At 29.8% G+C, this 15,305-nt stretch overlaps 3 protein-coding genes across 6 annotated transcripts; 2 read left to right on the forward strand and 1 right to left on the reverse strand.

Moving 5' to 3' along the window:
* Positions 1 to 815: 815 nt before the first annotated feature.
* Positions 816 to 3,712, forward strand: App-bp1 (Nedd8-activating enzyme E1 regulatory subunit APP-BP1). Of its 2 annotated transcripts, XM_070311191.1 has the most exons (8): positions 816 to 993; positions 1,183 to 1,347; positions 1,440 to 1,622; positions 1,816 to 2,311; positions 2,386 to 2,519; positions 2,826 to 3,028; positions 3,206 to 3,342; positions 3,424 to 3,712. In XM_070311191.1, the coding sequence occupies exons 1-8, from the start codon at positions 926 to 928 to the stop codon at positions 3,652 to 3,654; spliced, it is 1,617 nt and encodes a 538-aa protein (XP_070167292.1). In that variant the 5' UTR covers positions 816 to 925; the 3' UTR covers positions 3,655 to 3,712. The 2 variants fall into 2 exon arrangements, with proteins under 2 accessions (XP_070167292.1, XP_070167293.1); XM_070311192.1 differs by lacking the exon at positions 816 to 993 and having other exon boundaries at positions 1,231 to 1,347; positions 1,451 to 1,622.
* A 794-nt stretch (positions 3,713 to 4,506) lies between these two features.
* On the forward strand, positions 4,507 to 9,027 carry Vhasfd (V-type proton ATPase subunit VhaSFD). 3 transcript variants are annotated; one of them, XM_070311199.1, is made up of 10 exons: positions 4,507 to 4,669; positions 4,857 to 4,938; positions 5,073 to 5,262; positions 5,387 to 5,605; positions 6,608 to 6,697; positions 7,261 to 7,466; positions 7,575 to 7,659; positions 7,771 to 8,177; positions 8,320 to 8,433; positions 8,619 to 9,027. In XM_070311199.1, the coding sequence occupies exons 1-10, from the start codon at positions 4,612 to 4,614 to the stop codon at positions 8,707 to 8,709; spliced, it is 1,542 nt and encodes a 513-aa protein (XP_070167300.1). In that variant the 5' UTR covers positions 4,507 to 4,611; the 3' UTR covers positions 8,710 to 9,027. The 3 variants fall into 3 exon arrangements, with proteins under 3 accessions (XP_070167300.1, XP_070167299.1, XP_070167302.1); XM_070311198.1 differs by having other exon boundaries at positions 6,593 to 6,697; positions 8,619 to 9,026; XM_070311201.1 differs by lacking the exon at positions 6,608 to 6,697 and having other exon boundaries at positions 8,619 to 9,026.
* A 12-nt stretch (positions 9,028 to 9,039) lies between these two features.
* Positions 9,040 to 15,174, reverse strand: Rpi135 (RNA polymerase I subunit Rpl135). The gene is made up of 16 exons (XM_070311197.1): positions 14,987 to 15,174; positions 14,328 to 14,660; positions 13,637 to 13,876; positions 13,186 to 13,508; positions 12,825 to 13,084; positions 12,500 to 12,742; positions 12,003 to 12,280; positions 11,732 to 11,929; positions 11,538 to 11,645; positions 11,133 to 11,309; positions 10,830 to 11,044; positions 10,616 to 10,754; positions 10,366 to 10,522; positions 9,834 to 10,087; positions 9,460 to 9,624; positions 9,040 to 9,321 (listed from the first exon to the last, which is right to left on the reverse strand). The coding sequence occupies exons 1-16, from the start codon at positions 15,068 to 15,070 to the stop codon at positions 9,118 to 9,120; spliced, it is 3,378 nt and encodes a 1,125-aa protein (XP_070167298.1). The 5' UTR covers positions 15,071 to 15,174; the 3' UTR covers positions 9,040 to 9,117.
* Positions 15,175 to 15,305: the final 131 nt, after the last annotated feature.

Raw genomic sequence — 15,305 nt, forward strand, 5'->3', positions numbered from 1 at the left:
AGCATAGCGAAAGAATACGATATACTACGTGCGAGCGAGAGAGAACGCAAGAGCATGAAACAGAGTATGTCCTTTTCTATTACAGTTTATCTTTCTTCTTCCAATATGGAGAGAAAAAGATAAATTCTGACGCGCATGCGTATCATGGTATCGTGCATGAAATGGAAAAAAACCCTAAAAATTTATTTTTTAGTAACTTTGAAACCGGAGTTTCGCATTGTCAGATTGTCATCACGCGGGATCTTCAATATCAATTCGGAGTTTGTCATCTCTCCTGCTGATCAATAAAAAAAAATAAATATATAAATAAATAAATAAATATATATATATAATATATATATTTATATTTATGTATAATTATTATATAATAAAATAATAATCCTAATATGAGGTCAATTTTTGCAAATTAAACAATTACGAGAATGCAATAATTCTAAATACGAATAAATAATTCAATTTTCAATAAAATTATTAATGTTTAATTCACGTCGGATATAAAATTTTTAGTCTTTCTCTAATAAAAATACATTATTTTTATGTATATATATATATATATATATATATACGCAGCCTCCAAATATTTAAAATTTATAAAAATTTATAAATATAACTGATGCGAATATATGATACAGTTAATACTTTTTTGTATCGTGAGAGTGTATTTTTCATAAATTTTACTTTATCATATATCTGTGTATTTATGTCAATATGCGATCCAAAACTTCAAAACCACCTATTATTCGTAACAAAATTCATCATACCGCATATGTGTATAATATGTCTACATACATTCACGCATGCATTATAAATCTACACATACACATGTAAATCTGTCAGTCATTACCGTTTCTGTCTGCTGTGTTCGTGTGGTTGTGTGCGTCTCGAAGTCTTATTACTGCACTATTATCTTAAATTGATTTCTACGATGGCATCTCCCGAATCAAAATCACCCGAACAATCCGAAAAAAATCGAAAATATGACAGGCAGTTGAGGTATGCTAATCATAATAAATATTGAGGTTATATATGACAGTTTTTCTGCCCCTCTCTCGTTTTCTGTTTAAACAAACAATTCTGTCATTTTAATAATTTTAGTTATATTTTTCTCAAGTATATTTGTTCTTTTCCTTTTTCTTTCATATGGCAAGATATTTTTCACTGTACAATCTTTCTTGTTGACAGATTATGGGGTGATCATGGCCAAGCAACTTTAGAAGCTGCTCATATCTGTCTTATAAATGCCACTGGACTTGGCACAGAGATATTGAAATCGTTAGTACTTCCAGGTATAGGAGCATTCACTATAGTGGATGGCAAGAAGATTACTATTGAGGATGTTGAACCTAAGTATGTATATATTATTAATATAGTAATTGTCAGATCAATATTATATTCTCGAGACTTATTTCAATGTGATACATTAAATGGATTGGAATTAGTTTTTTTCTAGAAGCAGACAGTGTTGGAAAATCCAGAGCTCAAGTAGCAACTGAAATGCTTTTGGAGCTGAATCCGGATGTAACGGGTGATTACATTGATGAAGAGCCTGAACAAATTTTATCCAATAGTCCAGATTTTTTCAATAGCTTCACTGTGGTTGTAGCTACTGCGCTAACCGAGAAGTAAGAATTCTGACATTAAAATATTATATTGTGAAAAATGTTAATATTAATTACACAGATGTTATATATAATTTATAAAAAATATTTAAATAAAATTAATTTACATACTACATATTTTTATATATCATTCCTGGATTAAGTATTAATGTAAATATAGTATATATTTTTTTTTAAACACATTTTTCTTTTTCAGGACATTGGTCCTTCTGTCGAAAAGACTTTGGGAATTGAATATTCCTTTAATAGTATGCAGGAGTATAGGCTTTATTGCATATATGCGCATTCAAGTAAAGGAACATACTGTTATAGAAACTCATCCGGACAACGAAACGCCAGATTTACGTCTAGATAGACCATTTGATAGCCTGAAGAAACATTTAGATTCCATAAATTTGGATGAAATGAACTTTAAAGATCATTGTCATGTACCATATCTAATTATTCTATATAAATACTTAGAAAAATGGATTTTGGAGCATCGTGCTTTACCAAAACTTTACAAAGACAAACAACAGCTCAGAGATATGATCAAGAGTGGCATAAGACGCGATGAACATGATTCATCGAATAGCGAGGAAAATTTTGAAGAAGCTATGAAGGCTGTGAATACATGTATAAGAGCGAGCGATATTCCGGATAATATTAAAAATATTTTAAATGATGATCGTTGCATTAATTTGACAGCAAAGGTATCAATGACACGTTTCTACAATTTATATATGGTTTAGAAAAATATGCATTCAAACTGATTGGTTTATTTTAGAGCAGCTCTTTCTGGATTATCGCAAAAGCGGTGCGTGATTTCGTTGATAATGAAGGGAAAGGACTATTACCACTTAAGGGTACTCTACCTGACATGATTGCAGACACTGAAAAATATATTACGCTTCAACAAATGTATGAAACTGATCTTGAAATAAAACTATTATATGTAAGATACATAAAAAAATAGTTCAATCTTGTAAATAAGAATTCTGTTAGTAAGTTTATTGTTTAAAAAATAGCAAATGTTAATGTAATATTACATTTAAATAGTTATTATTAATAATTACCAAATTAATTAATATGATTATAATATTATTAATAATATTAAAGAATGCATTATTAAAATTTATTATCACACATTGACTACCATGATTGGACTATTTTTTTGTATTCTACTTTTTGATATCTTTAATTATAGATTAATCGAATTTATTTCAGTTATTATAAGCAAGCATTAGCAGATGCAGAAGCTGTATGGCGACGCACTTTACAATTGCTACGTCAATTAGGGAGACCATCTGATTCAATTTTAGAAAAAGATGTTAAGTTGTTCTGCAGACATGTTACTAACATTCACGTAGAGAAAGGAAGCTGTATTGCAGATGAATACGATTCCAAGGTTTTTGATACTAATATCATAGGTGATTATTTATTCTTCCAAAACATGCAAAATTACATTAGCTATAATAAATTAATTATTTATAGTTATACAAAAAAATTATGTAATTATATATAAATATAATTATAAAAAAAATTTATATAATTATAATAGCTATTATTCAAACTACTCTTAATATCTAATTTCACATTTTTTCTAGTTCAAAATTTGGAGACCCCAGAAAGTATGATGATTTACTATGTTATGCTTCGGGGAGTGGATAAATTCCAAGCAGAATACAATTCATATCCTGGCGAATTTGATGACCAAGTGGAACCCGATATTGTAAAACTAAAGGTATTCTCTTTTAATTATATAATTTATTAATAGAATTATCATATTACGATCTCAGTATTTTACAATTGAGTTATATTACAGACATGCCTGACAAAACTGTTAAGCGAATGGGGATGCGGACCACTAGCTAAAGATGATTATGTGCACGAGTTTTGCCGATTCGGTGGCGCAGAATTGCACTCTGTATCGGCGTTTCTAGGTGGTCTCGCAGCGCAGGAAACCATTAAACTTATCACAAATCAATATAAATCTGTTCACAATACCTTCATCTATGATGCTGTTACGTCAAACTCTGAAACATTCTTTTTCTAAAACTGTTACATGCAAAAAAATATCTACATCAATTAAAATAATACAATTTTGCAGCTTATATATTAGCTTCGTTCTTTGTTTTAGATTAAGAAAGGCTCTTGCAAATGTTAAAATTATTACTACATCCTACTATTATGTCTATATTATCCTATTTTACAATATATTGTCTTTCACACGATTCTATATTTTTAAAAAATTTGGTTAAAAAAAGTAGAAAAAATTATGTAATAAGTTGAAAATTTTTATTGTAATCTAAATTTTTTTTTTAAAAAGCGTTTTGTACATTTTCTTGCATTGTATTCTGATGCTTTTTTTCTACAATTAATTATATTAAAAAACGAAATAATATGCTAAACGCTTCTTTTTCTTATGCATAATAAGGATAATGTTATTTAAATTTTCAAAATTTCTAATAACAGATATGAATCTTAACAAATTTTATTTTGTAAATGAGTATCTAACTTAACATAGTTGAACAAAGATTATTTTTTTTATTTATTTTAATTTTCAATACGTAGTCTGATACGGGCTTAGGCCGATATTACATTTGTCGTATAACCTTAAGATGGTCTTGAAATAAGAACTGACTATGAATACCGGCCACAGTGTACTACACATTATCACATGATTGGCTGTCAAATGAAGAAATTTAAAATTCTGTATTTGATAGCCAATCGCGTGATAATGTCTAGTATATCTGTGTTACCTTGCTGAAAAATGCCCACAATTCGCTATAAAGCCGCTTTTCACTGTTTACTCGTCATCATTACACTACAAAAATCCCAGGATATCTAGGGATATTGAGATAATAATCTTGATTTTGTCAGATTAGGTTGGTATTTGCACGGTCTTGTGATCGAACAGCTGAAGAAAACGAAGAAGGAAAAAAGATCAGAAGTCTAATATTCCAAACGAAATAATTTCTGTATAAATTAATACAAAATTTCGATAACAATCATGGTGGATCGTGCAAATATTAAACAGATTATACCGGCATTGCCAGATGAAAAAATTGGTAATTCCGTATACTTAATAGAGATTCTATTTGACAGAGTGCCCCTCCCAGTAATATCTCTGTTTTTATTTATTAATAATTATATTGTTACACTATTAGGATAGTGAGATGTGTTCTAAATTATAATAAAAGATTTTGATATTCTGTCATTTTTTTTTTTTGTAACATTTATACATTGATCTTGCAGATATGCTGGCAGCTACAAGCGTGCTCCAACAGCAAGCTGCTGATATTAGGAATCAACGAATTAATTGGTACTCATATTACCAGTAAGTACTTATAAATTATTCTTGAAAAATCTAAAAATTTCAAAATATATTAATTAATAATATAAACTTGATGATGCATGAAAGTATGAAAGTATTTATAGAAGAAATATTTTAAGAACATTTAATGTTTTTAGATCACAAATGATATGGAAAGAAGACTATGATTTTATAGCAGCCTTTGACACAAGTGATGCTAAGGCAAGAGAAAATAAGCTAAAGGAAAATCCACATCAGGCAGCTAAAACATTTCTTAATTTACTTGGCCATGTTTCGAAGGATCAAACAATTCAATACATTCTCACTATGATTGATGATATGCTACAGGTATAGTTATGCATCTTTTTTTATTTTTCTTTATGTAAAACAAATGAAATTCTTTTTATTAATATTCTTAGTTGAGACCATTCTACCCTTATTAATTGAGATTTTAATGCACTGTTATTAATAGGAGGATCGGAGTCGTGTGGAAATCTTTCGTGAGCATTCTACGCGAAAACGAGAATCTGTTTGGGGACCATTCCTTAATCTGTTGAATAGACAAGATGGCTTTATAATGAATATGACGTCACGCATTATAGCCAAGTTAGCCTGCTGGAGTCATGATCTCATGGAAAAAACTGATCTACAGTTTTATTTAACATGGCTCAAGGATCAACTAAAACTTAGTGTAAGTTTATCTTGATAGATCGCTATATCACAGCTTGTGCAAGTCAAAAGGCTGTCAATCTGATAAAATTCAAACTGCATCAATGATATTATCTCTTTGTTTCAGTATTATAGTAATTTTAATAATTACAAATTAATAATTTGTCAATTATATTTATATTGCAATATAAAATGCTAATTCTTAAAAAGACACAGACATGATTTAAAGTTACATTAATACTGACCATTTGAATTGCACAACTGCTAAGATTTTTTTTCTTTACATGAGCTTGTATGAATTTTATACAGTTATATATTTTTTGAATGATTTAATTTTTGTTGGAATATGTAAAAAATATGCTTATCTCATTAACAAGTTGCTTGAAGGTTCCTGTAATATTACTGTAATATTGCTTTGTGTTGTAATATATGTAATTACTTTTATATTGTTATTTTAATAGTATTGGCTTACCTTTTGGATGATACAATAATTTATTCTAATGCGCCGCATGCAACATAAGTTATCTATATATCATAATATTTAGTTATCTAGGTAATTTATTATATACTTGGTGGTTTCTACAGCAATAATCATGCGTCTGATATTTATATTTGAAAAGAATATGACATTCTTATTAAAAATTTTACTGCTTTATTTACTACATTAACATTAATATAATACTATTTTATATAATTTATTTAAAAAGTTGTTTTATATACACTAATCCCTCCTCTCCAATAAATATATATAATTATGATAAGTTGCAAATTATAGAATTTATATATATATAGTTTCTGAAAAAAATTTTACTAACACTATAAACTAACAATAGAGACATAATTAATAAAACTAGACTAAAATAATTAATAATTTAATAAAACAATAAAACTGTCTATGACTGATTATTATATAGATTTATTGCTTCACGCAAATAAGCTTAAAATACGAAAAATTTCTTTAAAAATTATAGTAGAATTTGTGTAGATAAAAAATTAGATGGGGTTTTAGTTTGATGCCCTTCAGGATCACAAAGGCTTGCACGCGGGACTAGAACAAGACATTGCTGTGGAACAGGCCAAGGAGGCCCATGAACTGCATGAATTACTCAACCCGGTTGGTTTTGTAATGTCTTATTCACATTAATATTACTTATTATTCTAAACAAATTATAGTAGATCATGTATTATCAACTTTCTTAGATCATGTATTGCCAACAAACAAACCACTGATGACTTATGATGTTTAACATTATATATAGTTATAATATTATATTATACTTAAATCGTGAATCTTTTAAATTTAGGATAAAATTGATTAATAAACTTCAAACATATATGAGTAAACTTCAAATGCGCATGAATTATGCTTTAGAAGAGCCTGTTTTATGGATGTCATGTTTACAAATGCAAATTTCTTTAACATTTTAGATGCTATTTTTCTTACTTAAATGCCATTAATAGATGCTAAATCTTTTATAAGATCTATATCATATATGTATAATATACATATCTGTAAAATATATAAGATGTCAAATTACTATCATATTTTTGCATGTAGCAACACATTGATTAAATATTATTTTTGAAATTAAAAAGACATTTATTTTCTTGTTTTATATTTTATCTTTTTTATCCGGAGAACATAGAAGATATACACATGATATTTCTTTGATTTAGAATAACGAGTACATCCAATCAGTGGCACGTTGTCTACAAATGATGCTTCGTATAGACGAATATCGCTTTGCGTTCGTATCAGTTGATGGTATTTCAACTCTTCTCAGTGTTCTTTCTGGAAGAGTAAACTTCCAAGTGCAATATCAACTTATTTTCTGTCTGTGGGTACTTACTTTCAATCCTCTCCTGGCAGAAAAAATGAACAAGTGAGTAACTCTCCTTCTCTCTCTCTTCCTTATTTGGTATACATTATATTAAAAATACTCATAATGTTCAGTATAACTAATAATATCTAAAATTATGTAATATTATAGGTTCAATGTCATACCCATCCTTGCCGATATACTTAGCGATTCGGTCAAAGAAAAAGTAACACGTATTATACTTGCAGTATTCAGGGTAAGTTAGAATGTCGAAGAATAAAAGGAACCGAGCGTAATGTAGAATTATGTATATATTACATTGCCTGCACATTTTTTTTATATATTATATTTTTTTATATTATTACAGAATTTAATCGAAAAAGTAGAAGACGGGCAAGTGGCTAAGGAACATTGCATTGCTATGGTGCAATGCAAGGTATTAAAACAGCTTTCGATACTATGTCAACGGAAATTTGACGACGAAGACATAATTGATGACATCGAGTTCCTTAACGACAAATTGCAAGCGTCCGTGCAAGATCTAAGTTCGTTTGACGAATATTCAACGGAAGTGAAGTCTGGTCGTCTGGAATGGTCTCCTGTTCACAAATCGGGCAAGTTTTGGCGCGAGAATGCCAGCCGTCTCAATGAGAAGAATTACGAGCTCTTGCGTATCCTCGTTCATTTATTAGAAACCAGCAAAGATCCTCTCGTCCTCAGTGTGGCTAGTTTCGATATTGGTGAATACGTGCGTCATTATCCACGTGGCAAACAGTACGTTATATGTTATAGAGATACGTTTATATATTATAGAGAAGCATGCTCATATTTTATTCTATTTCATACGCTTATTTTGATTATTTGAGAACATTTAAAATTGCAACTTTTTGTTGAAATAATGTCTTGTGTATTTCAGCATAATTGAACAACTTGGCGGAAAGCAACGTGTAATGCAACTTCTCGGGCATGAGGATCCTAATGTTAGATACGAGGCTCTTCTTGCAGTACAAAAACTTATGGTACATAATTGGTAAGTTATGGAATGTTAAAAATTTTCCTTGTATATTTCTTACTATTTTTGTTAAGATTGACTTTTTTGTTAAAATAAAAAATTAATTTTTTTAAAATTATTTTCCACACCTGTGTATAAATTTTATTGTTTAATGTCTATATGTAAAAATTTCATAACTACTTCGTAAATTTCTCACTTTTTAGGGAATACCTTGGAAAGCAATTAGAGAAAGAAACAGGTGCATCTGGGGCGTCCACTAACAAACCTGGAGCTCAAGTGCCGGCAAAAGCCTGAATATTAGTACAACTTGCATAAATCACGATTTTTTCTGTTTGAAGAAAATATATAAGAGTATTATAGAGAATTTGCGCACGTGACAAAATCTACATCTGCTACGTAAAGCGCTTGTATAATTCGAGATATTTACATTCTCTTCCATTCTGTATTATTGTAAAAAAGGAGAAGATATAATCGAATCCCCATTTTTCTTTTGTGCAATTCAATTTTGTAAAATAATTCTTGATTATATATATATCTATTCATGTATATATAAACGTCGATGTAATGAATTCCGTCACGTGTAATATATTTTAGTCTTATGTATAATATCTGTTCTCTGGAATGTTAGAGAAAATAAACTTTTATTCTGTTGAAGAAAACTGTACACTTGATCTAAAAAAACATACATATCTTCGCGATTGCTTAAACTTTTTTAAATTTCAGTTTAATGTTAATATTGCAAGACGCCAATTGTATTAGAAGAAATCTAAAGATATATGGTATCTCGATCTCATTCACATTGTCTTCTTCGCCGCACAAACGGCATTTTTTATCGTCCTCGTCATGTCTACTGTTCATGATTAATTCCGGTCCGAGTAGTGAACCGCATTTTTGGCATGCTAAGGTCTATAAATAAAGATTGATTATAATCAAGAAATTTCTCAAATACACACTTTGTATAAATAAATAACATTTAATCAGTACGTATTGTAAACATTGGCATATATTAAAATATTAAAGAAGATAATATCTCTTATCGCTTACCGTCATTTTATCAGAACAATGAAATAGACGATCTTGAAGAAGATACGAGCAACCATGAGAGATCAGAGCATCTCGTTCCATCTCTCCGAATCGAACACCGCCGCCCCGTCGACGACCTTTAATGGGTTGCCTCGTTAATAGGTCGATTGGTCCGGTGCTTCTTACCTGGAAACGAGAGAAATATATATTATATTCTGTTCTCATTATAATTTAACAAAATTGAACGGCTTATCGAATTTCAAATTATACATAGGAAAAAAGAAGATGAATAGAAACACGTGACAAAAACGCTATTTAAATGATAAATAAGAACGCAAAACAGAATAGAAAGTAAATCTTTCTTTACTGAACAAAAATTTACATAATTTAATTACCTGCCACTTGTCAGAGACCATATGTCGCAATCTTTGATAATGGACCATACCAAAGAAAATGCTAGCTTCCATCTCGCATCCATATATGCCCGAATACATTCTTTCAGTTCCGTAATAATTATAGCCACCAAGTTCCAATAACTTCCCAAAGTAGTCTATGGCTGTGTTTTCCTCATCGAATCTAAAGGGTGTAGCATCATGAACTAGTCCATGCACAGCCGCTGACTTTCCGGCCATTACTTCGATCATCATAGCTGTGATGGAAAGCAATGAAAAATTACACTCGTAGTTTTTTGATAATCTATTTTGTAAAATATATATATATATATATGTATATATAGTTTTTAATATTATAAATATATTTACGCTAAGCTCGAATTGAAAAATTTATTATATCAAAATTTCTGTTATCATAGTACAGATAATTTAAACGATAGAGTAAAATGCACTTGTGTTCCAGTCACAGACTTCTATATAATATATAGAAATCTAGTTCTTCTATAATATATAAAAGTCTGTGGTTCCAACTCACCTATTGTCATACGGCTTGGAAACCCGTGCGGATTGAAAATAATGTCGGGGACCATCCCGGTTTCTGTAAATGGTAAATCCTCAACAGGATATAGCCGCGAAAGAATCCCTTTTTGTCCCGCCCTTGACGCAAATTTATCTCCAACGATAGGATTCCTCTGAAAATTTAATGCATTTAAAAAACGCGTATTGTTTTACACACACATACACACATACATATATATATATATATATATATATAGTGTACTAACAGGAATACGGAATGTAATGCATGCTTTTCGAGGTTCTTGACTGCTAAATGTTCCACATAATTTCACACTGTCAATGTAAGTGTTTTCTGTGCCTTTATAATTTCCAGTGACATAGTTAGTATTATCAGCATCATAATAACTGTCAAATGCATAGATTCAATGAGTTTTTGAAATAAAAAATTGAAGATATATCAAAATTAAAAGGATTACTTACCAATAATATGGGTCACCCTCTTTGATAGAGGCACCTATAATAGGTAAACCATCAATATCTAATGTTTTCTCGAGTCCAGGCTTGTCCGGATTGCGGGCGAAATAACTCTTCTTATCATTCAATTCAACAAATTCAGACTTGTAGACCGTTCCGTGTCCAAAACCGCGTTCATAAGACGCTTTGTTGATAACCATTGCATCTTCCATATCGTATCCCTGCATATCCGATTATCAACGATAAGAAATAGAATAGCGAATAATTTTTGAACCAAATCTTTGATACTAGAAACTAAATAACACTTACCGTATATGAGATAACAGCAATTATTGCATTGGTACCCATCGCAAAATCATCCATATTAATATTATCATAATGTACTGGCCTAAAGAGAGGCGCAGCGGGCGTTTGTAATCTGTACATTTTTGTTTGCGACTGTTGTTGCCAATTGTAACATGGTGTTCCCATTGTTTGCTTACCCATCTACAAGATCGAGAAAATATTGGTAAATATTTTCACTTGCATTATTAACATATTTGTAGTCTATAAGTCTATAAATGCAATTTGGAACAGTTTTTATTTAAATCTCTATGAATGATTATGATACTATTGCATCATTGTTAATTATAAATTATTATTTTTAGTAAAACAATGTTGTATATACTAATGCGAAGATATTAATTATCTCACTGTAAGTATAAAAAAATTTACCTGACATTGATACATGTTTCTTGGACTCTGATTACAATCTGGCAATGGGATAAGTTTAGCTAAGTTGCTGAAGATGGTTGTCTGACTCACTTCTTGATGAGTCGTTAACTAATAAGAAAGAATAAAGTTTTTTTTTTCTTATCATTAGATAAAAAGACCACAAAAATAATCCAAAAAACATGATGTATATTTACCTCTTTGTAGGCTTCTTCAGGAACCACACAAACATCCATATAAATTTGCTCAAATGTTCCAACAAGTTCAATCTCTTGCACAGCTAGATTTATCACCGGTCTCATCATTCTAGCTGCACTAGTAAATAAAAATAATCCGGGATATTGAGCTGGAACTTTCTTCTTTGGTACAAGTGCAATTTCTAATGTTGATGGTATCTGAAGATAAAATGTTTCATCAATATATATGTAATTATAAATTAAATCATCAGACATTGCACTCTTAACTTACTTCTTTGCCCTTTATCTTAAGCAATCTCAGTTTGTGAACTACTTTATTAATAATCTTATCCTCAATTAAGCCAATCAATTTTCCATCTAACATGACATTATATGAATTTTTCCAGTTATCGGCGATAGATAATGGAATCATTCCAAGATCTACCAATACTGTAGGTATAGCAGCTTTCAATTTTGGATTTGGATGTTTTGTGACGATACAATTCATTGTCAAATGATTGAGCAATCCACATGGAGCACCATCTGGAGTATGTATTGGACAAATAAATCCTGCGAACAAATAATATAATAATATTATAATTAATATATTTATGTTTTGACTTTATTAATCAGACTATAGTAATTATGATTGTAATTATATTATAATATATAATTGCCGAAAAAAGATTATGAATCATTACTTGTATTTTTATTTCTAATCATATCTTTTTTCAGCATCTCTAATATTCTCTATTGTTGTAGAAAATCTATAACGGGATTATTAATTACCCCATGCATCAGGCAACAATCGTCTAACTTCAGTAGTCCTCATATTTTGGAAGAATGCGCCTCTATGTATCGCACGAAAATGACTCATATATCGCATCCTGTTGATATTTTCCACAACAATTGTAAGACCAGAGTTTTGCATGAGACCTAGACCAGTGGATGACTTTATGCTTCCAGTGGACAAGAAATATTCCATTTGTGCATCAATGTTGCTCCGAAATTTGGTGACATTCAACATTTCTTCTAAATAGGTAAGAAGACCAATCACATATATATACTTGGCTTTATTCTTACAAGAGTTCAAACTTACAGATAAAATACTTACGTACGGTTAAGATGTATCTATTACCAGCACTTTTGGCACGTTTGAGTATATGGTATTTGACACTTGTCAGCCACGACCATAATTTCTCTTTAAGAACTTGCAGATATAAGTGCCCACCTAGCAAACATTCTTGCATCATTACAGAATCCGCACCTTCGACGGCGCATTTGTTGCCAGCAAGAGCAAACAATTTTTTAGTCATGAATACAAGTAAATGAAATTTATCGATAGGTTCATCAAGATGAATGGCGACGCAATACCTATACATAAATGAATATATAATAAATAAAATTAAAACTTATAATGAATTATACAAGAAAAAAGAAACAGATAATTTAATAAAATGCAAACTAATTCTCACTTAAGAATGTAATTACAGACGTCTATGTCAGTTGCATCTGCAGGCAATTCAGAAAATTTAACTTTGAATATTTTTCCTACATATGCTTTACATTGTTCATGCCAATGTAAACCTTCTTCATGCAAAGCACGTAACATATTCGTAACACTATTACTATAATAGAGATCATTTTCACATCCAGCAATTAATGTTTTATAAATATATACATCAGTCACATCTATCAAACATTTTATCAGCAATATTAATGGTATATAGTAAGTGGTTTTTTTATGAGTAAAAGCAAATTTTGCAGAACCATCATTCACATAATGTAGTGTATTGTTCTGTAAAAAATGTATTTATATTATATATATATTTATATTTCGATTTATATATTTATATATACACAATCTCTCTCATATAAAATACATATGGAAGAGTCAACAAAATATTTCTGTTTAAGTATACATACAGTGGCAGTGTTATCTTCTTGAACACTTCTCAAAAAAATACCTAAATCGCTAAATTGTTCCCCACGAGTTTTCCAGGTTGGTCTCTTTATAGCAATGGGATAGTTTCGTCTCGTCATTATTAACATGCGTATAAGTCGTTCGATTCCTCTGATTATAAAGTACCCACCCCATTCTTGTTCAAGTTCATTATGAGCAACTAATTCCTTTGGACTCATTTTATTTAAGTGACATCGATTAGACTATAAATATATATTTTCATAAATTGTAATTCAACATAAAAATAATATATTATATAATATATTAAAACACGAACTATCATAAAAAGATTAATAAGAGCATTCAACATTTAATAGTCAAAAAATGAAAATTGAGAAATCAATTTGTTATTCCTTTTACTCATTTTGGTCATATATATCAATTATTTATTTTTTGTTTTGTAAAGATTATATAAAAAAGAAAAAGTTAATTTTGGCTCATTTTCTTTAAGAAATCTAAATGCAAATATAAATGCAAGTACAGTCAGTACAAATATATCAAGACAAAAAAAATCATCCTTTTCTGCTAAAGTTACTGTACTTATGAGTAATAATTTCATCTTTTTCAATGTGTGTATATATGTGAGAAACCTACTTATTTATTAACAATAATTGTTGATTAATAATTAGTAAGATCCTGGCTTTTATATTTTACCTTGAGCATAATTGGAACTTCTCCTAAATCCTTCTCAAGAGTTTCTTGCTCTTCACCATTTATGGACCATCCAAGTCTCACTGTTATTTTACCCTTATAAGTAGCACCTCTTTGACGACATTCTGTTGGATATATTTTATCATTCTTCACACCAATTGTACTAGAAGGTACAGTAGGCTTATAAATTTGTATATCGTCTAGCCAGAGAACTACTTTGTCACCATTAGGAAGAGTTAAATATACTGGTGTACTGTTTTTTATAGTTTGAAAAAGACCATCTTCCAGCATATAATTAAAAGATCCGATATGTGGTGTACCTAAAGATTGCAATAGCTAAAACAAATAGAAAAATTAATTGTCTAGTGTTGTAAATTTTTTTAAGTAATTCATTTCTGTAATGAGTACATGAGTAAAAATCCTGAATAGAATAATAATGATATATATTAATTTTTTGATATTATAGTATTTATATAATCTTGCTTAAAAAAAAAAACAATGTAAAATGTAAAATTATAATTTATAAGAAAATAATTTTAATCGTATCAGAGAAAGTGTATGATGTGCTGTGTATATGAGTGTGACACGTGCGTACATATGATATATATATATATATATATATTATCATTTATATTTTTGTATAAAAAAAAATATATACTTACACTATTCTGTTTTTCAGGTGGTTTACCGAAATCTGGCGACGTATTCGTTAATTTAGGCTCCAGCAACATATCTGACATATCCATTGTAAAATATAATTTTTTTATGATTACTTCCTTCTACAAAACTTGATTATAAAAATTCTAGCCTCCAAACACAACCACGCTCTCATATATATACTCCGACGGACGCGCACCCGTGCAATGTAGTTCCGCTAGTTTTAAAATGGATCTAGTTGACACTACTGTACCAGCTAGAAAAAACGTTTTATGAAAAACGGTGGCGTGACCCCTCTCAGGTTTCTCTCTACTCTGCTGAACG

Source organism: Polyergus mexicanus, unplaced genomic scaffold (genome assembly GCF_030449975.1).
Source record: "Polyergus mexicanus isolate NDT 795.1 unplaced genomic scaffold, iyPolMexi1.0 SCAF_19, whole genome shotgun sequence".
Taxonomy (NCBI): Eukaryota; Metazoa; Arthropoda; class Insecta; order Hymenoptera; family Formicidae; genus Polyergus; species Polyergus mexicanus.